This window comes from Morone saxatilis, unplaced genomic scaffold (assembly GCF_004916995.1).
Source record: "Morone saxatilis isolate NCDOM2014 unplaced genomic scaffold, NCSU_SB_2.0 Contig5, whole genome shotgun sequence".
Lineage (NCBI taxonomy): Eukaryota > Metazoa > Chordata > Actinopteri > Moronidae > Morone > Morone saxatilis.
In genome coordinates, this window is record NW_023340095.1 from 9,138,210 (window position 1) to 9,163,929 (window position 25,720).

Below are 25,720 nucleotides of genomic sequence, written 5' to 3' on the forward strand. Positions count from 1 at the left end.
ACGCACGCACACACACACAAAAACAGACCTGTTTCTTGGCATCGGCCAAGTCCTTTCTGGTCTTCACCAGCAGCTGTTTCATCTTGGAGGTCTTCTCCTCCCCCTGGTCCAGCTGGGACTTCAAAGCCTCTGGAGACACAAATATACACGCACACACACACACGTGCACACACGCACACACACAGACAGACAAATAAAAATGGTTAAGGTGAAATACATACTGTAGGCTTTTCATTTATTTCAGTATTTTGCCTTCATTAAAAGCTTGACAGGAAACATGGAAAGAGAGAGGAAAAATGACATGCAACAGAGAGCCTTGTAGTTTCGTGGTAGACAGTAAATCATTAGGGCTCTGCAGGATTAATAAATATTTAAATCAGTGAATGCAGACTGGAGTTCCTAAAACAAATATAAAGGGCCGTGTACATTGTACTTAAACATCTCATACATACCAATTTCCTGTTTGAGTGTGTCCTCCTTCTGGGTCAGTGAGTTTATTTGGGCCTTTAACTCCTCAGCACACTCCTCTCTATCTGAGAGTTTGGTGTTGAGTTCTTTCACCAGGCGTTCGTAGTCGGCCATCTCCATGTCCATAAGAGAGCTCTGCTGCGCCCCCTAGAGGTTGAGCCAATATACTACATCATTACAGGGAACAGATAAAACCTCATCTCCCTCCTTATCTCAAACTTTTAGGACAAAAAAAGATTTAAAATTAAAGCTCATTTTCAACAATTGACTTCATCTTGTGAACATTTAATTAACGGTTTTGCATGGCAGACAATATTTAGTTCGAATTTTTAACACTTTAAAAAATAATTTTACAAAGCCAAATCAGGTTTATGATATTATTTAATAATAAACATGGATAAGACAATACATTTGTGATTTGTGTGTTTCCAAGTGAGGACCTTAGGTTTAAGGGGACCATGGTGGTTCTCAATGTAATTTATGACCTGTGCTAAATCCTTTTAAACAAGTAATTCATTCAAGATACACAATGAAATCTTTTTGTATCAAAATGGTAAACAAGGTGACAGTTTTATGAATAGATGACCTGTATCTCTTTTAATTCAAGATATATATATATATATTTGTGTTGTACTTATTGTGTAATTCCAGTGACATTTACTGTGAAAAGTTACAATTATCATGTATTTACTGCTAAAAATAACCCTGAAATTAAATATACTCCATCATTATACATATATCTTTGTCACTTATCTTTAATAAACAACCTTTCTGTGATCTTTGCTAAATTAGTGCCCAGTGTTTCATTATTTGTTTATTCCATACACTCAAAAATCACATTATCAACCTCAAACAAATTGTTTGTTGGGCTGCACTAACAATGTGGACACATAACAGAGTCAGACCTCCTGGCAGCTTCCGCGTACACTGCTATACTATGTAGGTCTCCACTAATGGAAAAGAAACAGCAGTTCCTATGCTGTGGGCTACAACTGCTCTCTTTCTCTGTGAGAGGTGCTGCTGTAGCTGCAGGCCGGCCATCACCCGTCCAGTCGCTTGACTGGACTGGCCCTCAGAGACACTGGTGCCTGAGAAGCTGTGTGTGTGTGTGTGTACCTTGCGTAGCTGCTCCAGCTCCTGGGCAGTCTGCTGAGACTGCTGCTGCTGCTTGCGGAGCTGGGCTGTCAGCTCTTCTACCTCCTTCATGGCAGATGACAAGTCCTGGAGAAGCAAGCAAACACACACACAAACACACATGCACAGAGAGAGAGATTTTCAGTATGTATATACTGTATATTTCATATTATTATGTCCCTCAAAAACATACAACTGGTTAAGTCTTGATGTCAGGAACTATTTTCAAAAGACAAGATCAGCTAAATTACAAAGTAGCTAGCAGGACTTCATATAAGTACACAACAGTATTACAGAGTATCCATCACTCCTTATTTCTACCTTGATCTTCTGTTCTTTCATAGCTCTCTCAGCCAGCAGGTCTCTGTCCACATTGGCTAACTGTCTTTGCTGCTCCTGGTTTTGGGCTTCCAGCTGCCTCAGTGTGTTCCTCGCAGTGTCCATGCTGGTCAGCAGGTCCTCCTTCTCACTGCTCATCGTCTCAGTCTGAAAACGTATAAACAATCCACATTACTATCTCCGTCAGGGATAAACTTACATCTCCAAGATGGCAACCCCCCAGGAACAAGACAAATGTAGAGCACTTTAAGGCAACTTGGTTAATAATGAGCTACAATTCCATTTGTATTTAGTTGTGTTTTAGTCAGTCAGTCAGTTGTGGGGATTTTGCTGTGTGAAGTCCTCAGATTAGTTGTTTTTAACTGTTCCACGATCAAGGTTGGTAGGTAGAGGAGATCATGCCTTTGCTGTGGCAGCTCCAAAGCTTTAGAAAACCTTCTGCTTTTACTCAAACGCTGCCCCACCCCCCTTGACACTTTTAAGACAAAACTCAAGACATATATATTTTCAATGGCTTTCGGTTGCTTTTAGTGGGTTTAATGTTTTAGAATCAATACATTTGTGCACATATTTGATATTGCCTTAAATTTATATATATTTTCTTCCATTGCCATTTATTGGTGTTAATGTGCCTTTTTACTATTTCAGTGTATTTTATTTGCTTTTGATGTGCCATGCACTTTAATTTGTAAAGCACTTTGGACATCTCTGGTTGTTTTTATGAATAAACTTGATTTGATTTGAAGGTTTTTCACCTGAAAATGCACATGTATGCAAATGCACCAAACCTGCATGAACACATGTGACACATTTAAAAGTCATTCATGCAGAACTGACAGCGGCAGGCTCTGAGGGGTTTCTCTGCAAGGAACACTGAACCAGCAGCAGCAGCAGAAGCAAGAACAGCAGCAGGCACCTCCCATCATCTGTCAGCCAAACACTGAATCTATGATTGGTAAACAGAGATGTCCAGACGTACTCTTTCAGTCAGCCTGCCACCCCCGAGACCCATGAGCGCACACAAGAATAAACCTGTGTCTCAGAAAATGACGTTGCACTAGCACACAGCAGATGGAAGCTATACTCCGCTCCATTTACCTGCCTGTTGTTCTCTCATTGGAAAAAAAAACCAGTTATGAGCTTGGGGAGCACAGTATATATAAACAAAATTTCTCCCGAGCTCACACAGTCACATCTGATGGGCTATTTGTGGGGGCCGGGCTGTCAAGCATAGCTGGGTGTGTCACACTAAAATGACTCACTGTAAATCAGATGGAAACTGAGTTACGTGACAAGTATTGGCGAGATGTATTGCTGGACAAAGTGGCACTGCTTAGATTTACTGGAGGGTGAGTGCAGCTTGTGCGTTTGTTAGTGGTTATGTGTGGGTGTGTTTAAGTGTGTGTGTGTGTGATTGAGTGTGTATCTGTGTTACCTGTGTGACAGCACTGCTGAGTCGTTTGGTCAGCTCAGCAATCTGTCTCTCCGCCGCCTCCATCTTCTCTCTCTCCTTATCCAGTTGCTCTGTCTGCCTGTCGTAATCTATCTGCAGGTTCTACACACGCATCCGAAACACACACATATTCATTCATTACTGGAAGCCAGTTGAACAGCTCAGTGAAGGTAAACACTATGCATCTTAAATATCAGCTGCATTTACATTTAAGTGTGGGACAAAACTCTCATTAGGCACAACAGAGTGGTTTCTTCTCTAATGGGGACACAGTCGTAAAGCACAGTGCAGTCTGGGGGCTGTTTATGGAGACCTCTGGGAGTGACATCACGCAAAAAGTCTGTTTCAAATGAGCATGCTTCCACTTGCCAATTAGCAGCATATTACTAATGTATGCAATTAATCAAATATTTAACGATCAGAACTGTCAGCTCATGTTGGCCTCCTCTTTCCAGTCATGGAGGCAAAATAGAACCAGGCACAGAGTAAGTATTGCATTGTGCTGTCCATATTTTTACATGTCAAACACTAAGTAGGTATTGATTACACTACATCTGTATTAGTGCTCTATTATAGGATCTACTGTGAAGATTGACAATCGCTATTTAAATTCATTATTTGGTAAATCAATTGAAATAATTGCAGTAAAATATGCATCTTTACAACATATTGTGTTAAACAACAAAGCTTTTAAGTCTTTGGTGAGCTGATACACAACAGTGCAGTGATAATAAGTGACTATCATTGGCTAATGTATTCATTTATCAATTTAAAAGTGATCCAAATTTGCATGTAAATATTATGTAATGCCATTTTTTAACACAATATGATTAAATCATGTAATTCCTACTGTGTGGATAAATGCATGGATGTATAACTGACTTCAGTACACTTACTCAAAATAAACAACTGCTTAACATAAAAGTTCTTAATGAATTAATGAATTAATTGTTTCAGAATTTAAACAGAATATTCTAGTAGTTTTTTGTTTATCCCAGACAGTCTACTACCTTGTAGCCTTCAGCCCCATGGATGATATCTTTCATAGAGCTGTTCACTTTCTCCCTGTCTGCTTTCAGTGATTCTACTTCCTCCTTGAGGGTTGCAACCTGTAACAAAAATCATATAAATTGTAGATTAATCAGTGTACAATCAATAATCTGAGCACTAAAGAGAACACGTGTCTATAATATATAGCTATCTAGTGTCTGAACATTAAACACTGTTTCCTGACACGATTCATATACTACTTCGGCTCTCTCATCCTGCTGATTACTGACTCTACCCACCTCTTTCTTACTGATGTCAAGCTCCTTCTTCGCTTTAATAGCCACTGCCTTGATTTTGTTCATCTTCTCATCCTTTTCTTTGTGGTTTTTCTCCAGTAGAGCTGAGGAGAGCAGCAGTTACAAGGTCTGAATTTATAATATATAATTTATCACCAGCAGGCCAACTAAACTGCATTTTGAAAGACCATATATTTAGTAAAATAACTTGCAGTTTGAAATATTAGTTTATCTTACTCATTAACAAGTGTCACCTCCATACCTAATTTCTTTGTGATCTCACTGGCTGCGTTTTCCTCAGAGGAAGTAGACTGAGCCGCAGACTCCTGAGAGAGTGACAGAGGATTAAAAAGAGAGAAAGTAGTAAAGAGCAAAAAACAGAAGAAAACAAACACTCAAATTATACGTCAATCACCATTGTTTTTTAAAGGAAGTGTCGTATTATTTGGTTTGAAGCTGCCAACGTGCAATATTTTTGCTAATAATCAAAATTTCCATGAGAGAAACATTCCCAAAAACCTACATGCATTAAGGATTTTTTCTCCACTTTCCCTCCTACAGTTGACAAAAAATAACAACTACAATATTAATTAGAGCTGCAACATTTAGTATCAATCAACCAGATGACTTAAAGCTGATTCTGATTCATGGAATTTTTGGATTGCTGTGACAGTGTGATCATGTCTGATAGTCAATTAAAGCAAAATACAATCAATCAGAATTAATTATTTTGATTATTAAGCAGTGATTCTGATCGATAATGGTGATTACAACCTGAGCTTCACTCACCTGGAGAGCGGCGATCTCACTTCTCAACTGAGATATGAGTGAATCCTTCTCTTTCAGCTGGTCTCTGAGCTCTGTTCTCTCTTTCTCCATATTCTCAATCTCCCCTTTCTCCTCCTTCTCCTCAGTCATCAGAGAAATGTGAGCCTGCAGTTTCTTGTTCTCCTCATTGATCTTCTCATTGACTGACTTCATATCCTCCAGGTCTTTCTGCAGCCCTTCGGTATCCTTCACCACCTCCTCCAGGTTGTTTCTCAACATGCTCCTCTCCTGTTCCAGGTCTGTGATACGAGCCTGGAGCTCCTTTTGCACCTCCTCTAATGTTACTACACCTTGAGCCTCCTCAAGACTGCTCCTCAACAGGCTCCTCTCCTTTTCCAACTCATCTACACGTGCTCGGAGCTCCTCAACTTCTGCGGTGGAGTTTCCGAGTGCTTCAGACTGATTTTCCTCCAGAGCTCTGATGGTGGCGCGGGCCTGCTCTGCCTCCTCTGCCAATGAATTCAACTTCGCCTCTAGGTGGTTCTTTTCCGACGCCTCCTGCTCTAACTGCCCCTCCAGGGCTGCCAGCTTGGAAGCCAAAAGGTCCCTTGTTTCCTGGGCGTTGGAAAGCTCAGATGATGCCTCTTCCAATTTCTGCTGGAGGTCAGTCTTTTCTGTGGAGAGTACTTTGATAGTCAGCTCTAAAGCTGAAACCGTCTCCTGCTGTCTCTTTACTTCCTCCTTCAGGCACTCTTCTACATTTTCTCTCTCCTCTTTTAGATGTTGCACTTCATCCTCCTTCTCTTTTTTCAGGCTTTTCAACTCATTCTCTTTCTCCTCTCTATGCAAAAGTTTCTCTTTCTCTTTCTCCTCTAGCAGCCTCTCGACCTCTTTTGCTCTCTCGTCGTTCAGCTTTTGAATTTCCTCTTCTCTGTGCTGGAGCTGGGAGTGTATACTGTTTCGCTCTTCCTGCAGCGTGTGAACCATCTCTTTCAGCTCTTCTTTCATGTTTTCCTTCATCAGCAGTTGGGAGAGAATCTCCTCATTCTGCCTGGTCAGTTCCTCCACAGATTGCTTCAGCTCACACGCTAAAGTTGTTTGTTCCTCTACAGAAGACTGGAGTTTCTGGTCCTCACCAGCGGAGGCTTCAAGCTTCAGCTTCAGGTCTTGTACGCTCATCGTCAGAGTGTTTTTCTCCTCTGTAACCTCTCTCACCTTCTCCAACAGCTCATCCCTCTCCTGGCTAAGCTGTTCCATCTTGTCCTGGAGTTCCTGTACAGTACTGGCTCCCTTCTCCTTCATGGCTTTGTACTGAAGAACAAAATCTCTCGTCTTCTCACCCAGTTCTGTCTCCACGCCTTGCAGTATGTCTCTCATGTGTTGACACTCAACCAGGGCAGAGTCTCTCTCTCTGGTCAAGGCGTCACACTGGGCCCTCAGCTCCTCTGGATTCAAGTGGTTATGGTCTCCAGGACTTATTGATGACTCTTTGGATTCACCTGGAAGGGTGTCCTCTTCGTCTTTGAATGCTTCACTCTGTTGCTGGAACTCTCCTTGGACTTGGTCAGGGTCCAGGGTTACGGCTGGGTCATTGGCAGTGCTTTCACGGTTCATCTGCAGTTCATTGATTTTGAACTCCAGCTCTTCTCTCTCCATCTGGAACTCCTCTCTGGTCCTCTCCAGCTCTGCCTCGAGCTCACCCTTCACATTACTGAGCAGGGTGAGCTCATCTTGTAACATGGTGCTCTGGGCTTGAAGGTCTTCCAGGGCTGCCCTCAGTTTTCCAGTCTCCGTCTCCTCTCCATCAACGTGGCTGGAGTCACCCTGACTGCAGCCAGACAGCTCCAGCATTTTGGCGATCCCCGAACCACGAGGAGGTTCCTCGTCTTCCTCTTGCACATCCTGCAGGAAGCTGTCTGGAAAAATCAGGTTAATGTTAGATTAGTGTCATTTTACACATGCACAAATATATATATGATTATACAATTATAATTTAAACACACCTTGTGCCTTAATTAAGGCTATTATAATTTTAAAAAATCATACTATACTAGAGGATACTTAAGTACCATTCAAACATATATTACAATTCATAGATTTTGCATTAAAAAAATATGAAATCTATGAATTGTTAGTTATAGGCCACAAACAGGCTTGGCTCAGCTGTATACACAGTGTAAATGCTTGTTATCACCTACAGTAAACAGTGAGTATCTTTACTGTAACAGATCTAGCTCCTGTAAGGACCTTTCTCTGTAAACAAAGGGATGTTATACCTTTGAGAGCGAGCTGCTCAGTCAGCTCCTCGTGGAGCAACAGGAGGCGATCCCTCTCAATTTCACAGTCCTCTTCCAGAGCCCTCATTTCCTCCTCGTGCTGCAGACTCTTCTGAGCGAGCTCCTCCTTCAGGTTCTCCACCTCTTGCTGGGCCTCGGTCAACTTCCTTTGGTGGCTCTCCTGCAGCTCAACAGTATCCTGCAATTTTTGCTCTTGGATCGCTTCCAGTTCGGCTCGAAGGGTTTTTAGCTGAGCTTCTAAGTGACGGCGGACCTCTTCAACGCTCTCTTTGGCACTCGCACGTTCAGCCAGGCGCTCCCTCTCTCTTTCACTCTCCCTCTCCCGGTCACTTTCTTCTCGTTCTTTCAGTAATTTCTGGAAATAAGACACTTCTTCTTGGTGTTTGTTGTTGGATTCCTCAATGCTGTTCTCTAGGGTCTTGAGCTTCCTTTGGTAATCTTCTATTACACGGTCAAGCTCTCCTTGGAGCACCGCAAGATCATCCTGTACAAAATAACAGTTATGTAGGCATGTTATGACATTTATAGTTTTCATTATAACATACATGCATCAATGAATGGACTTTACAGTTTACAGAAATACACCAACATGTCAGAGTGTTCAGAGAAATCCTGTATGTGCTGTATTTCACCTTGGCTTGCTGCTTATTCCTCTCTAGATCTTTACGAGATAGTGCAAGACTTTGCTGAGTTTCTGCCTTCTCCAGTAGTAAGGCATCCATCCTCTCAGTCAGCTCCTATTACACACACACACACACACACGAAAATTAAGTATTTTAACAGAGGAATATTAACACTAGACACATGCTGAGATACTGCCCTAAAAACAAACCTGTATCAGAGTGGAGTCATCTGAACTGCTGTTACTGTTTTTGGGTTGCTGTTTGAGGGCTTCAACTTCCTTTTCCAAATCTGAAAAAGGTAAATAATGTCACATATTTGTCCACTATAGGGGCCAAAAACAAAGACAAGCCTTTAAAGCATTTATAGCTACCTGCACATCTGCTCTTCATCTTCTGCATGCCAGCCATTTGCTTCTTGGCAAACTTGATAAGGTCATCTTTGGACAGTGTGTCCAGCTGAGAATACAATATATACAATATATATAAATCTATACCATATCTAACAATGAACATGTTAGACAATGACACATTTGATAGACTCTCTGAGCAACAAGGTGCTTGTAGATGCAGTACCTTTGACTTGGCTGCACCTGCTGGTGACTGAGCCACAGACTCTGCTCCGCTACCACCAGGGTCCTGTTTCAGTGAAAGCAAAAATAAATGACAGACCTAACCAGGTACAGATTGCAATTAACACATTTAAAAGGTATAAACTCTGTCAGGTGTTTGTTTTTGACTGCTTGGCCTCAGACTGCAGGTTAAATACCAGTCAGCACAGTATTCCCTTTGGAAAATCTGAAGTTTAATGTTGCTCTGCTTGTTGGCAAAAGCACAATGTTGACAGAACATGTTTTAAAACATTTTATGTTTAACTAGGATCCACTTTACAATTCGGCACACACAGAACAAGTATAAGTACTTATTTTTAATTGTAGTCTATAAAAAAGCTTCTTATTCTCCAGTGTCAACATTCACACATTGGATGGCGGAGGCGAGCAGTATTTCAGTTCAGAAAGCTGAAACACGGTTAGGCAACAGGATTAATAAGTGCCAGTTGTACCAGAAGACTGTAACGTTGAGTATTATCATGTAACACCAAGTCACGTAATTATAAATATGTGTTTGTTGAGTAAACAGCACATAGTGGGTAACTAACTGAGCCTGCTGCGGGCTTAGTGTTACCAGCTCTGTTTCCAAGTCTATGTACACTTAAACATGAGTAGTTCAGCGCCGATATTACAAACGGTGCAGTGTTATATTATCAGCTTGTATTATTATATCTTGAAGATGCTGTACACGCATTGTTACGTTGTGGCAGACCGGCTAAAGCTAACTCCTCGACCCTGAACATTTACCTCCATCTCGGGCGAAGTCTATCTTCTCCTCAGTCCTGACGAACCCCGGGGAGATAACCGATATGTCCGCCGGACACAATCAAAGCGACTCGTGAAATTATTTCGTTTTTTTCGGGGGGGGGATTCAACACGAAAACCTCTGTTTTTGTTTTTGAGTTAACAGGCTAAAAGCAACGAGTCGCTTCCGCAAACGTCAACCGATGACGTCACGAACACGTACGTCACACGCACTCAAGAGGAAAGTACCGGATCAACCAAAACCAAACATCAACGCGCAGTTTTCTGGGTTTCCTTTTACAGTCTTCTGCATATTGTGCCCTTTGTGAACTGCGCACAGCTAATATGAATCTTACTGCACAATACTGACCCGTTAGACACAATTATGTCGTCTTTTTTTAATGTGGAAAAGGAAAATACTGACACCCTTTGGACACCTGGTGGTCCCCAGGAACCAACTAACAAGCAATGGTCTTAAACCATTATTGCATAGTTGCATTGTATGGCCGGCTGCAGGCAAAAATGTTATTAACCGCACGGTGCATGACCTGATGTCAGAGGGCCTCCGGCATGTGTCATAACTGAGTGATGAAAAGGTTAAATTAACACCTTTAACCAGTTTTGAGAGAGCTGGTGTGAAGGCCATTATACCTGGGTGTCCAAATGGAGATTCCAATATAAAAGAGTGAGGGATAAATAAATGCTGTGGCCCATAGCCTCAGGGTTTATTAGCTGGAGCCATACATGAATAGAAATTAATGTTACACAGGTGAGTAGTATTTCATTACCCCTGTGTAAAGTGAGTATACTCTCACAGACATTGTAAGTGAGTTACCTATAGTATGCTAACAGTGAACATAGTGAACAGTGCTGTGACAAAGTATAGACACCGTTTGGTGTTGTTGCATAATTTGTTCCACAAAATTATATAAAATAGTTTTTCAATATAGAGAATATGTTAATCTTAATGATGTTAAGGGGAGCGTGATAATTCCCTTCTTTTAAACTTGAATACTTTCACCCTCACACCCATCAATGAACCTCACAATCCACATTTCTTTCATGTTTTCTAAATTATATTCTATCTATTTATTATATTATAGTCAAGATGGCGACGAAGAAAAAACATGGATTTATTAATCTCGTATTGTACTGGATCACAACATATCAGGCATGAAATTAATCAGCAGAAACTTTTTTATTCTGTCAGTTTTTGAGCCACTACAAAGGACAAAATGTGGCCTTCAACAGACTATAAGCCTTGTTTTTTGGTGGCCTTTTTATGCCTTTAATGGATAGGACAGGTGATCATTCATTCAAAATAATGATTCTTGGCCCTCATAATATGAAAGTTGTTTTTAAGTCAAATGTAACTGAAATATATGAAATCATAAGTTTATTTAACAGAATTAAACTGGATGCAAACAAATCAAGTAACTTTACTTTACTAGATCCCATAAGGAGGCTGTGTGCCTCTAACACTGTAGGTGGCTGACCCTTTACATTGCACATAATAAAATGACATGGAAAATTTACATGTAATTGAAATACTTAAATTTTTGCAACCACTAAAGATCCCTGAGCATACTAGTCAACTAGTCATAAATATGCACAAAACATATTAGACTGATTGGTCCAGTATTATGGAAGGTTACCTGCGGACAGATACACTCTCACACACACACACACACACACAAGGCCAAACTCATATAATGACATTTGAATGCATCTCTTGATGATGAGTGTTGAAAACGCCCCAGCACAGAAATGAACAGAGCACACAGACCTTTATTAAAAAGACAGAAGCAGCGTAGAGAGGCACAGTTTGTTACTGTTACAGCACAAACTGTAGCTGAGAACCTAAAAACTGATTGTTTTCTATGACTGTAAAGGCCGTATGGGGCATAAACTCATCCCAAAGCTATCTGATGCTACCATGATGTTGTTTTTGGGACTGTTATAGGGAGATGGGTGGTATCTGCCCTCATGCTGACATCAGGCCTGTCACAAACTCAATGGACAGCCTAGCTGTGCCTCTGTATTCCCGTCACGTGAGGTCCAGTTTCATCTGTTGAATATGGAGAGCGTCTGTTTTGACACAAGTGATAGAAGCACTGACGGAAGCAGCTTAGCGAGATGCCTCTCATCCTGACAAGGCTGGGATGCTCCGGGCAGAGGGGCAGGGGCTCTGCCGACTCCCTGTCTCATCTGGAAGAGACCCATCTCTGCCTTCCACCCCGCCTGGGTCAAACACACCCATCCATCACAGCCCCTCCCTTGTTTTCTCCCAGGGCATCAAGCAGTATTTTGCTGCCATTTTTCTCCCCCCACTCGTGGCCGTCAGTCAGGGGCGGCTTTGCAGTAATATAACTGACACTGGCTGGCGTTCTGGGAGTAATGAATAGCCGAGCTGGGTCTATCAGGAGGAGCAACAGACACTCATTCATGCTTCTCTCTTTCTCTTTTCCCCTGTCTTTATTTCTATCTCTCTCTCACTTTCTCCAGCTAGTTTTAGCTCAAGAGTCAACACATTTCAAACTAACATGGAGAGTGAGATACATTCACCTCTTTCCTGCCTCTCTCTCTCTCTCTCTCTCTCTCTCTCGTCTTATCTTTTTGCTTTCTGTTAAGAAATGCCGGGACAGGAGTGTCTTGCAGGCTCCTCCAACTGTATACTTAAAATGCAAACATGTTTTCTACATTTGACTTTGCAAATGTAAATGTTGCATAAAATGTTGTGGTAAATGAATAAAAATGACAGTTCATAAACTAATAATAAGCAATAATATGTTGAAAAAAAAGAAAGAAAACATTTTGCAAACAGGACTCAGTCTACAAAGATACATGCACTGGGTTTTACCCTCTACGGAGTGTTATAAATGTATTTTTTCATGGCTAAGAAGTGATATCAAAGTGATAGCTACAGCCACGGAGCCAGGTCCAAAACTGTAAATGTCTTGTACGAATGGTGAAAAAAGCTGAATGCACATTTACATTAAATTGTTTCTGTCAGCTTTATGTGTTAAAATGGCACACAGGGTTTAAAAAACAGGGAATAGACAGCTCTGCTCCCTAAAAGAGTAGTCTCAGTCAGCAGTTGGTGCTACATGTTCCCAGTTGTGACCTGCAACTAGAACACTGTCCCAAAAATCTTGAAGGAATTGGACACGTCAAGTCACATTTTATTTATATACCGCAAAATCACAAATCAGTTTGCCTCAGCGGGCTTTACAATCTGTACAACACCCTCTGTCTTTAGACCCTCAAATCGGGGAAGGAAAGACTTCCACAGAGCCACAGGGGAGGGATCCCTCTCCCAAGACAGACAGACATAGATGTAAAGTGTGCAGAACATACCAACAAAGTCACTTTATATACAAATTTTGATGACGCAATTTCTGATGCATGAAGATTATAACATATATATGACGAATGTGGATCCAGAAGGAAGCTGGGACCTGATTTATATAACTTCCTCTCCAGATCTGGAAGAGGACAGGCAACAGAACAGATCAGCAAAAAAATCACAATCTATACAGACTTTGATGACATATATGAATATATATATGTAGATTTGTAAAACATACGTGTAGGATCGAAAGTAGGATCCAGGAGGACGTTGAGCAACTTTAAGTATCACCTCCTCCTCTCAGCCATGGAGACCTCAACGAGGACAGAACACACAAGCTCCATTAAGACAGCACAGCATTCACACAGAAGCTAAGCTTGCAGACGTTATGGTAAAACTGTATTTTTCACTTATTACTCTTTTTAAAAAGTGTCCTGATATAACCTTTGTTATGAATTGGTGCTATACAAATACAATTTAATTGAATTTAATTAAACTTTGCAGAGAGAGATGAGAGGATCAAGACCACCCTATAACCCAGCAGCTGGTTAGTTTTGCTTAGAATGAAGATTGGAGACGGAGGAAAAAAGCTAGCCTGGTTCTGTCCAAAGGTAACCAAATTGACCTACCAGCATCTCTAAAGCTCACTAATTAACATGTTATATCTAATTTGTTTAATTTGTACAAAAATCAAACATCATATTGTCAATTTTATGTGCCCAACTGCTTGTACAGTGACTAACACATAGCTTAGCATAGGTGGTTCATTTTGTAACCATTAGATAGAGCCAGGCTATAGTTTCCCCCTGTTTCCAGTCTTTGTGCTAAGCTAAGCACACTGGCTGCTGTTGGTAGCTTCATATTTAGCATATACAGCTTTACCACACATGTGCCACAAGTGCAGGACACAACACAACTTTATAACCTGACTACTTGATAAATTTACATTTATATATATATATATATATTTTGAGAAAGTTAAGCCAGTGATGTGTGAGGTGTCAACTTTAAATCGAAAATATTGAGTCTCAGCCATCCCTTGAGATTAATCAGCATAGTACTGAGGGACACAATCGAATCTTTCTTCCTCCACTCCACTGCACTTGACCTCCCAATCAGTGAAAGGTGACTTTGGGGGTTGGCAGGGTGGAGTGGTTTATGTCACTGACCCCCTACAGCGTGATTGAAGCCTCTCAGTGGGGCCCCTCCAGAGGCCAAGAAAGATGGACTCTCTTATGGGCTGAATAAACAATTTGACTGTGTACTAAAAACACTGTAATTTTGATTTAGCCTCAAATGAGCTCAGGGACAACTGACTGATAATAAAAACAATGGTGCAGATAAATAAAAAAATATCATACGGACCAAAAATACCTGCAAATATATATTATATTTTTATATATACACACACATTTCACTCATTCTTGGGAGCATCTAATTACAGTACCTGTAGTATTTATTCATTTTCAGCTGTGTTACAACAATATTGGTATTTGCATTTGTTTGAATGAATCTTTCAGATAAGATTGTTACATCTACTCAGTATTTCCATCGGTCCACCCCTCATTTTGTTCATTGCCTTTGTTTTCTTTCTGACATTTTACCTCCGCAGACTGGCAGTACCATTAATAGGTTTGACATTTTAACATATAGCTTTGACATTTTAATGTATTAATGAAGGAACTGAACCTCTCAGATTGTTCTTTTCACTATAGGCCCAGAGAGACTGGGTCTTCTAATAACTAACCAAAGCTGTTACTTGTGAAAGATTAAAGTCATTATGTTCTGAGCTGCTGTTAATAGTGTTAGCTCTCTACATAATGGGTTAATAGTTAATAAAGTCTGTGTGTCAAAATCTGAAGAGAAGGTAATCTGTCAGAGGTTGTGTATCATTAATCAAACAGATACCGTACATGAGAGATAAATTAACTTTTTAGGCTTTTTTCTGATAATTTACAGTTTAATCAGGTTGGTTACATTTTTATTTTATGAATTTGCAAATGTGCTGTTGCTCTATTATTGGTTAAACAGTGACACTTGACCCTCTCTCATCACTGCCTTTAAGGTTCCCTTGAGAAAGGAGCATTTTAGCCTGAACCAAAACCCCTTAACATACTGGTGGTGTACTTAGTCACAGCGGCACTTTGAGCTAAATGCTAACATTAGAATGCTAACATGCTCACAATGACTAACGTTAATGTTTAGCAGGTGTGTTTACTTTGTTCACCGTCTTAATGTGTTAGCATGCTTACATTTGTTAACTAGAGAGGAAAGTGCAGCTTAGGCTGATGGGAATGTTATTAATAGGGACCAGAATCAGATATTGGATCCAATACTGTGCTCATGTACTTGTTATTGTAATCATAAAAGTACTCCGATATCACTTTATGGCAGCATGACATTACTTTTGTTAGTTGGTTGGCAGAGGAGAAGCAATGTCAGGAGTTTGGAGGTATTTTTAAGCACCTTTTAAAACAACATTAGCAAGATTTAATTTGTTAAAGTCAAAGTGAAGAACATCTAATGAAAATAAAACATGTTTACAAAGTCATCTTAAAATTAGAAATTGATTAATATGCGTTCTTGGTATTGGCAAACATCCAAATGTAAATGTAAGTATTTGTATTCGGTCTGACAAAAAGTGGTATTGGCGCATCCAACTTATTAGTTTCGAAAGTCAACATAAACCAAACTAAAATTTGGAGAACACTGCGACTGCATTACTGGATTTGTGTCACAGATTTGACTACAGAGGTAGTTAACATTTGTATTGGGGGGAAAGGGCTGCAGCACTTGTGTGTTTGTGTGTAACTGTGCAATATGACAGTGGAGCCCCATCCTGATGCTCGTCTATTATTAATGATGTCAGAGTTGCGTCCTGTCAGTAGGGCTCCTGATCTGATGAACGCAAGCTGCACAGTTGACCTTTGATCTCAGCAATGATCTGACTCTCGGGTTGTTCCCACTTTTTGAGGCAGAGGCTCCCAGTACTATACTAGATGTGGTGGGTCTGCTGCTCGGGGTCCTGCTTGATTGGTACTGCTTACTCTTTACCGACTTCCATCATCAGCTCCAGAAAAAAACAAAGTGTTTAATTTAGACTGTTACTGACTTTTCAAGTTTCTTCTGGATGCAGTCTATAAGATATGAGTATATATGGTGACTTGACAATGTCCATCCCATCCAACATCAAATTCAGTGATCAGTAAAAAGCTGTCTCTTGTTTATCTTTATCAATCAAAATGTTGGTGGTAAACAATGTGTACAGTAAATTTATGCTCTCGTTTCAATCTACCACTGTGAGTAGAAGGACCGGAGTAAGGAATCGACTGATTAGAAAGAAAGAGTAGTAAGTGTAGCAGTTTTCTCTTCCGTGCCTATAGGCTGTCAGTGTTTTGTATATAAATAGTTTGGTGGCTCAGCAGGAGAACAGCACTTCATCAAGAACCAAGGGGAACAACCTGCATCCGTCTGCACTTCGACTAGAGCTCGGGCCTTGATTACAAGTCTCTTCCTCCTCCCTGCTCACTGACCTCTTTTGCCCACCTCTTCTTCATGCTTACAGCACATTTTGCACATCCTGTACAGATGTTGTTGATTCACTGATTTGTTTCCTCCAACAGTTGAAACAAGGTTGTGTTGTCACCTTTTTCTAAGATAACACAGAACAAGAACCCCTGGCCAAAGGACGTTGCTGATTATCTGCATCTGGTATTTTTCTGCTGTTTAATGGCTTTTAGTTCTTCAGTGGGGACAATTATGATGCACTTATTTGCTGAGTAAAATGTGTAACATATTGAACTTTCAAGAAGTTGGGCAGCATTGCATCCATATACAGCTCTGTTGTAGAGGTTACGGCTTTGTGGCCTAATAATTGTTTCACTTCATTCATTCAGCCTGACATTGTGTTTATGCTGATTTATGTTGTGTTCATACTAACCGATTTCCTAATTAGTTAGAGTTCGTATGTGAATAGTTTGATATATAAATCAATCGCAACCCATGTAGCCTCAACCCATACTACACCGTAGAAATGATATTCCATTAACTTCAGTAACAAGATAACAGATGACTTCAAGTCTTACTTTTAATCACGATTTATTTGTGATGTTGAGTCCAGAATGCTTCCACACATTATGACTCAGATGTTTTGTTGTCATGGTTAAATGTTCAGCATGGCTCAACTAGTTTCCTTTTTTATGTTTTGCGTCAGAAAACAACAACAGCCCAGTTTGCTGAAAGGCATGACAAGAACGCCTACTTATTCTTGAAGTTAATTCTTGACCGTGACACGTGGTTAAATTTCAGAAAAGCTAGTAAGTGGACCTTTGATTTGATGGAAAAGTGAAGCCAAAACATCTCGATTGCCTTCTGGTGACTGGTTGCAGTAAAGGTTATTAAACCTGCTGCCTCCATGGTAGCAGATGGGTTATGGGCCAAACAAAAAAAAAAACGTCCAAGTTGTTTTTGTTTTCACCACAATCGAAATATTCTGATTTAACCAAGAATTGTCATTGTCAGTTGTCTTACAACAGCCTGCACAGATGTGTCAAACTTCTTTTTCTACCGCGGATGCAATAGCTATAGCGAGCTATGTAGCAAGATTTGTTAATTGCTTCTCCAACCAGGGTAAATAGCTGTGAGCAAACACAACACCAGACCTTTTGAATCAGCGAACAAACTGGAGATGAGGGCAGGTTTTTAGAAGCCTTGAACGAGGCTAGCAGGTTCTCATGCCAGACCATTTTTGAGCTCTAATAGAGGTTTACACTCGACTCGGCCAGCTGTTGCAGAATTGCAAGCGCTTTTTTTTATTTTTAAAAACAATCATTGAGTTTGTAATTTTTCAGTGTCAGTGTGTTGTTCATTACTCTATTGTGCAGTGACCATGGATGCTAATGTACAAATTCACTCAGCCTAGTGAGGCAGCCCTGTTTAATGTATGGTCCTTTTCAAAACACAACCCAGCACATACATGCAGATTGAAAACACACACATACACACCCACGAAGGCACACATGCAGCAGGCCAGTGCTGATTTTATTAGCAGCAGTGGAGATACAACACAGTAGCTGATGGTTTAGAGAGTGATGAGGCATCTGGATTCACCAATGACAGCTGTTTGCTAACTGTGACTGAAATACTGCCTCTTCCCTCGATCTCTCTCTCTCGTACTTCTTTTCTCTCCATCTTTTCCTCTCTCTCTTTCCTGTTTCTTGTCATTCATCATCAGGTGGGGCTGTGGCCTCTAACCATTCGCTTGTAGCTGTGTGTGTGTGTGTGTGTGTGTGTGTGTGTGTGTGTGTATGGAAGAAGACTCTTGAATGTATTTCATCTGCACTGCCTCAATTTCAATCAGAGCTAATGGAAGTGCTGGCCAACGCTCAGCTCAGGCCTGCTCCTCAGCGCACACACACAACCACAGCACTGCATGCACGCTGTGTACACTGTGTCCAGACAAGCTCAGCATTTGCAGTAAACTTACATCAAAAAATGCTGCTCAGCAATGAGACAGTGGTTTCTGTATAAAAAAAATTGACTGTTTACCTCCCAAGCACTTAGACAGAGACAAAAATGATTGTTGCTGTGCAAGTTTTGTAATGTTTTACTGTATCTGGTCTCAAGGGAAACCTATTGTTGCGTTTGAAAAGCACAGCCCCACATTGTCGCTTTGAAAGTGCCTTGAGAGTCTTATCAGAAGTTAGAACCAAAGATTGATGCAGATTTCTTACGTGCGTTCAGTTGAGAGGCTGATCTGGAACGTATTAGCTTGACGCAGGGGTGAGAGGGGTAAGAGGGGTGAGAGTAGATTGCTGGCCTCTGTCAGAAGAGAAGGAACACAGCTTCCAGTATCTAAGTTGTCTTAGTTATTTACATGTTGTGTCTTCTTAGCTGGTTATTTACTACTATTGCTGCTATTTATTACTGATAAGCCTAAACCTGGCTTTGTTTGTGTATTAACCCCACACCATCACTATAAGGTTAGGTATTCTGGAGTGTAGTCACCGGGGCTAAGCTAAGCTAGCTGTTAAATAACCTATAATGTAATTGTTTCAATGACTAATAAGTAAGGAGCCATTGATGAAATTCTGCAAGTAATTTACCCAACACTGATTGTATGTGTTTCTATTCTATCCAGAAAGGCATATATATTTTTGCCCTCATTTTTGTCATATTATATTGACTCAGAATTTACAGTTATTGCTTAATTAATTTACTGCATAGCTTATATTCACATGATGTAATTATCCTTTTAAACCACCGTTTATTTTTTGCTGTGCTATGAAATACTATTCTTCATTTATCCAGTTCCAACGTCTGCAAAAATAATGGCTTTTCTTTATGTTCATGAGAAATGTAAAGACCTGGATCAGCATTAGTGCGCAGACTTAAAGCCATTTAATATTGCTCCCTTGTGACAATGTGCTTAAATGTAACACGTCTTGGGTATCATGATGAGAGCTCCTGCACCTCTCTGTAGCTACAGTTATGCTGTATTTAGCAACAGCCAGGAACCACTCTCTATTTTTTCAGCAATTAAGCAGCATCAGTCACTGTCAGAAAAATGGCCCTGAATGGTAAGCACTCCATTAGTGGAATTACAGCAGCTTCAGAGTGCTGCAGAGAGAGACGGGGAAACGAGGAAGTTAATGAAGTCCAATTGGTAATCCATCAGTTGTGATATGCCTTTTTGCAGGAAACACTACTTAAACCTATCGTCTACAATAAGGTGTAAATAATGAATAGTTAGCATGTTCAGGTGGATAAGTGCAGAAACAGCCAATTACTGCATGGCCTTATTGAGGAGGAAAGGAAGAGTTTTAATAAATGTGGCAGATTTTCTACTTGTTTAGACTTTTCTAGCTTTGCTCCATAATGTCTGATGAGTTTAAACCTGCATGCTTCAGTGCTGCAAATTGCAGTTTAATTACCGTAAGAATTAATCATTTTGTGACAATATGTAATGTGAAGTCCTCATATTATAGAATGTTTGTTAATGTCTACACAACCGGCACGGCTAGGCTATCACAAATAACACTATTTATTCATTATTTATTCTTCTTTGTGGCAACTATAGTTGTATGCTTATCAGAAACCAGTGTTACAAAGTCTCTGGTGTCACAGTCTGACACTTTGAATGCTGAACCATCCCAACCATCCATGAGGGGTTTTGTGGCAGTATAAAAACATCACACTGCTTCCACTTTTGCTGCTGATAAAGGATTATTCAAACAACCACAAGCTTGTCAGAAATATGTAACCATAAGGTGTTTTTCGGTCACAATGCTCACAGAATCTCACACTGATTCTCACACTTGTCTTTTGTCATTTAAAGGATCAGTGTATAGGATTTAGTGGCATCTAGTGGAGAAATTGCAGATTACAACCAACTGAATCCCCTTCAAAGCATGTAGGAGATAATACGCTGCCACAAAACTCACGAATGGCCCTGTGACGCTACAGCCAATGTCTGGTTTGCTTCCTCTGTAGATAAAAACAGCTCATTCTAAGGTAACAAAAATACAACAATTTATATTTATTATACACTAATGAAAACATACCTATGAATATTATATTCCATTTCTGGTCATAGATCCTCCTAAATGTTACACACTGGACACACTGGACCTTTAACCATGTGCTGAAGCATTTTGGTGATTGCTGATGGCCGGAGAGCAGCCCAGAAAATCCCTCATGTGCAGTCTCAGGAGGATTCCCCGGCACCTGCTACCAGGTTAATAAGGTCAAATGTGGAGTGACTGGTAAGTGATAAGTAGCTCAACTCAACCCTAAGGCCCTGGATAAGCGTTCCTGTTGAACTCTGGAGCCTCTAACATCTCACATGAAACAAATAAAACTAAAGGCTGTGATGGCCTTTTCCAATCACAGTCTATAACCTCCTTCATTACTCACCCTCAAAGCTCCTTTACCACATAATACCTTTATGGGCATCATATACACATTTAAAGGGAATTCGTGTATTCTTCTATCGGTGCATCTCCCCTGTGTACGCTGATCAAGATGAACTGCTGTGTGCAGCCCAAATTCAATCCAGCGAGGCCCAGACATCAATAATATATTACTGGAGCAGTTAGCAGCCTAAAGATATCAGTATTGATTTCCTACTTAGATTCAGCTAGTTTGGACTGGGAGACAAATAGCCTCTTCGCCTCTCTCGAGGAACCCATTTAATTTTACAGAAAGAGTTACTCTACAGCGTCACTGCGTCTCTGATGTCATTCCCATCATCCTGTATGTAGAAGTGACATTAACAAAGATTGGATATGGGACTAGAAACTTTCCATTCATGCTGTTACAGAATTGCTGTACAGTTCATTATCATTTCTGTCACGTCGACTGACTTGACGGCCAGACTTGGAAGTGTTCATGTTCAGACTTGTTTATAGGTTCAAAATGCCACGACTGGAATTTTCCATCAGATTGATGGAAAGCAGTTTCGCCAGATCTGTGAGTGCGGCTTCCCTCCTATTTAAGGTCAATCAATGCCCTCTCTCTCTCCTCCGCTGTTGTTTTCTTTTACACTTGCTCTTTGTCCAACGAATCAATGCAAGGGGGAACATTTTAGTGGACTGAAAGGGTGGAGAACCTGCAAACACTGGCTGATCAAGGTTACATGCTAATTGTGACATTTATAACAGATTCTGTCTGTGCAGCATGCGTCTCTCTTTGAGCAGGCAGTTTTTAAAACTTTGTCTCTTTTATTATTGTGCAAAATATCAAACAATGACACGGTAAATCCCGCTATGAATGATAGGAATTTGAGTTTAAATGTCAGCTGCTACAACAGAGATGATTGGACATGTTTTTTAAAAGAAAGCAGAAATTAGTTTTGTACATAATTTGACATTACAATGTGTTAAAACGCAATAGTTACAATTGTAAAGAAACAAAAGTGTTTTTTTTCTTTTTCGCAGTGGGGCCTGAGGTGATGTGGGTCACTTTTTTCTGTCTGTCCAATTCTGTTGTCCAGAATGGCTAAGAATTCAATTAAATTAGCTATATTTTTAGCTATAAACTTTATATTTTTATTTTATTTTAAGAGGTTAAATGAAAATATTTTTGGTTACTATCTGAATTATCTTAATTTTTGCATTACTTTCACCAAAATAACCCAAGAAGTATGACTAAGCATTATAAACTGGAAGAAGGGTTACATAGCAAACACCTTTTGATGGAGTTAAGGTGAATAGTGAAGTTTAAGTACACCTATAGTGTAATTACATTGGCTGTTCAGTAATTAGCAAATTAATCAAATTACTTTCTCAATTTAGCAATTTCATCAACACTGCTTGTGTGTATGTGGGAGAAATATTGTACTACATCACAAAACTACTGCTTAATGATTTTAATGAGGATAAATTATTGAAAGATAAACACAAACTTTACTTATTTAACTTAAAGGATTAGTGAAAAGTGAAGCCTCCAACGGTCTGTAGATGCTCTTTAGCTCTTTTTAAAGCTGTGTCTACTTTATCTTTTTGGTAACAGCGTTTAAACAATAGAGAACATTGTGTGATGAAACAAAATAAACTAGAATATTAATAAGGATATATGGAGACTATATACATAATATTTCGACTCTATACTATTCAACCAGTTTTACCGTGTCCTTCTCAGTCAGTGATGGTCATGTAGATTCTGTGCCATTGCATCAGCATCCCATTCTGGGTCAGCTTTTGTACCTCGAGCAGACAGACGCTTTTGAGAGGATGTGTCTGTTGAATTCCTAGCTTCATCGCAGTCTTCAGGGCTTTATCCATTTAGCTCTACACTCTCACTGCCCCAAAACCAAAACCAACGTCTATCATGACACAGATGATGCACTTCACTTACTTAAGAGATTCAACAGACAGAAACGTGCACACAGAGAAGAGCTGCAGTGTTTTGCAGCAGAAAGCACCGACTTCTTCCACAATTGTGATGTATATGAAATGTCTAAAATCAGCCATTTAAAATGGAACAACAGATACAGTTCAGGAAGAGTTTACCCACCACTTTGGCATCTCCAATTATAGCAAAGAAAAAATAAGAATGTGAATCTTAAACAATGCGATTTGCATTTTATTGATCTCAATTTAAGAGCCATTCCTCTGCATTTGGAAAGGGTGTCCCAATCCGTAGCAGCGGTATTAAATTGGTAAATGGGTTAGCTCATGTAAGATTTAATTATCTTTCCCCATTCAGAACAGGTAATCTGATTATCCTCAGCTGCTTCCTGTATGGAGAGTGAGACATGAATCGGAACTGCAGCAAGAGTACGAAAAGTACAAAACAGTTGTTTGTAAGATAAATACTTTCTTTATCTCTCTCTTGTTCAGTTCAGTTGGTATTTCTGTCAGTTTACATTAAACATCTAGAACATAATTCAACATTAATTCAATTCAATTCAAGAGGTTTATTATCATATGTACAGTATAAACACAAGGCTAGTACGCACAATGAAAATCTTACTTTGCCCGACTCCCTGAGGTAACACACAAGTAGAACAGAAAAAATGTTCAATATAAAATATAACTAAAATATAACATTATAACTTATACAACTTAAAACTTAAAGTCAGAAACATTTGTACTGTAAACAACGACAAGAAATCTGAGTACAAAGGTTGTCTGTTACATAGGCTGTAAGTGACATCAATCACAGTGGGAGTGATTAATTGTGTGTGTTGTGTTGTGGTGTGTGGGGGGGGGGGCATTAGTGCATCCGAAGTTGCACCACTGACTTTTCTCCACATAAACAAGGAATTTTTCCGGTAGATATTTAAAGCAATTACATTATGGTAGACATCACGTAAAGAAACGCATAATATTCTCACGTTGATTACCTTTTCTAATCCTGAGACAGCACTGAATAATAGGCCTTTTTGTAACCAACTGTTGTCTTCATAAATAAAAGCACATTCAATCAAATTAAAAGGATTTCTTTTAAAGCATATTGTTCTCAGGGGCACAACTAATCAGTGGCCACGATGGAGCACATCAAGAAGTCTAAATGGCTACACGGCTGGTTTCAATTTAATTGTGATATACCACGGATATAATTTAGAATTTTCATCCCCATAAATAAAATCTAAAATTTCAAACCACAGTCTTGGGTTAAACCGTGGCTAACTAAATTACAGCTGTTTCACTCTGGTTTGGTTGAATTACATGAAATACAAACTAAAAATATTTGCCTTACAGCTGTTGCTTTAAAGAGGAAAAAACAGAGAATAAAGGTGTAAACAGGTTTCAAAACAACTTTTCATTAGTTTTCTACAGAACACCTGTGTTACAAATGCGGAGTGGAGTGACAAAACATTTACAGCGAAGGGAACAACTAAACAAAAAAAATTTTGATTGTTGTATGATGAAAAATAGATGAAAATGTAACATCCACATACGAGGACTAAAAGTCAGGATATTTCAGCCCCTGCACCTTCTTTGATTTAGACATTCTGATTGTCATCTGCCTCTTGCAGAGGTGGGAAGTAATGTCTTTCAAAATCTTTTGTCACCACCCAACTTTCAAAATACAGCAAGAGGCCTGTCTGCCTCGCGCATAATTTTTATAATTGTGGATGCCGTAGAGCCTCCGCGATCAACTTAAGAATATACTCTGCACGTTTTTTCAAAATAAGGCTTGCGTGGTTAACGTTTGGATGTTAACCTAATTCTTAAATTAAGTATGTTACACTCAGTTAACTTATGTCAGTCTACTTAACAGTGGCCTCCCTGCGATCCCAAGTCCTGTGTTTATTTCGAGCCATCCATCCACCCACCACCCGTCCACAAGTCCTGTATTGTCATGGGAACGCGTCTCTCGCCGGTTAAAACTCCCACATGGTACAAGCACCTGACTCCACAGCCGGTAAGATGATTGGACCGGCAGAAATTTTGTCTCAGAAAAAAAAAAAAAAAAAAAAAGGGAACTGATAGTTACGTAAAATAACCATCCAACCTTCTTAGGAGGGCGGTGGCCCTGGCTGCGTCACAGTTAAGATGACAGCCTACTCAGTGCTCTACATCTCTTACTTGCCTCAAGCTCACACTCAAGACAAAGAAGAGCAAAAAGAAAAAAAAAACATTTTTGGTCCCTCTAAAACATGCTTTTTACATCTCTTTTCCAAGTACATGTAATTACCTCTTTATCCTATCTATCCTATCCTATCTAATATATCTATCTAGTCTATCTACTCTATCTATCTATCTTAATCTATCTATCTATGGAAAGAGTTTGTCTGCCTCTGCCGGTGTACTCAAATTTAGGTTTTTGTTGTGCCACTGACTCTCTTATTAATTAACAATTATTAATTGATCAAGTTAATAGTACATGTGTCTGTTCAATTAGCGATTACTTATGGCGACCATGGGAAGTCACCCAGACCCCAAACATACTGTACTCTGTTGTGCCACTGAGTGTTCTACAACAACACACACACAACACACACACACAACACCACACCACCGACACACAACACACACACCAGTTATTAACCAGAGCGAAGATGGCACGAATATCCCAGAGTGTCATGCAACCATTCCTTTTGATTCAATGAGAGACTGTAAAACCAGAAGAAATAAATCAATAAATAAACCAACGACTGAGCACTGCCAGCGCACAACACATACACCACACACAGGGGGCACA

At 39.9% G+C, this 25,720-nt stretch overlaps 1 protein-coding gene across 1 annotated transcript in view; it reads right to left on the minus strand.

Annotated features, from left to right (window-relative positions):
* LOC118339350 (GRIP and coiled-coil domain-containing protein 2) overlaps positions 1–9,896 on the minus strand; it is a gene marked incomplete in the record, with an annotated part of 13,495 nt that extends 3,599 nt beyond the window's left edge. The window contains 15 exon segments of the mRNA XM_035676935.1: positions 29–129; positions 453–615; positions 1,585–1,689; positions 1,924–2,088; positions 3,377–3,496; positions 4,405–4,503; positions 4,684–4,784; positions 4,943–5,006; positions 5,470–7,364; positions 7,725–8,229; positions 8,378–8,482; positions 8,578–8,657; positions 8,740–8,824; positions 8,942–9,004; positions 9,724–9,896. Coding sequence (XP_035532828.1) covers positions 29–129; positions 453–615; positions 1,585–1,689; positions 1,924–2,088; positions 3,377–3,496; positions 4,405–4,503; positions 4,684–4,784; positions 4,943–5,006; positions 5,470–7,364; positions 7,725–8,229; positions 8,378–8,482; positions 8,578–8,657; positions 8,740–8,824; positions 8,942–9,004; positions 9,724–9,729 — 3,657 coding nt within the window.
* Between the last annotated feature and the right edge of the window lie 15,824 nt (positions 9,897–25,720).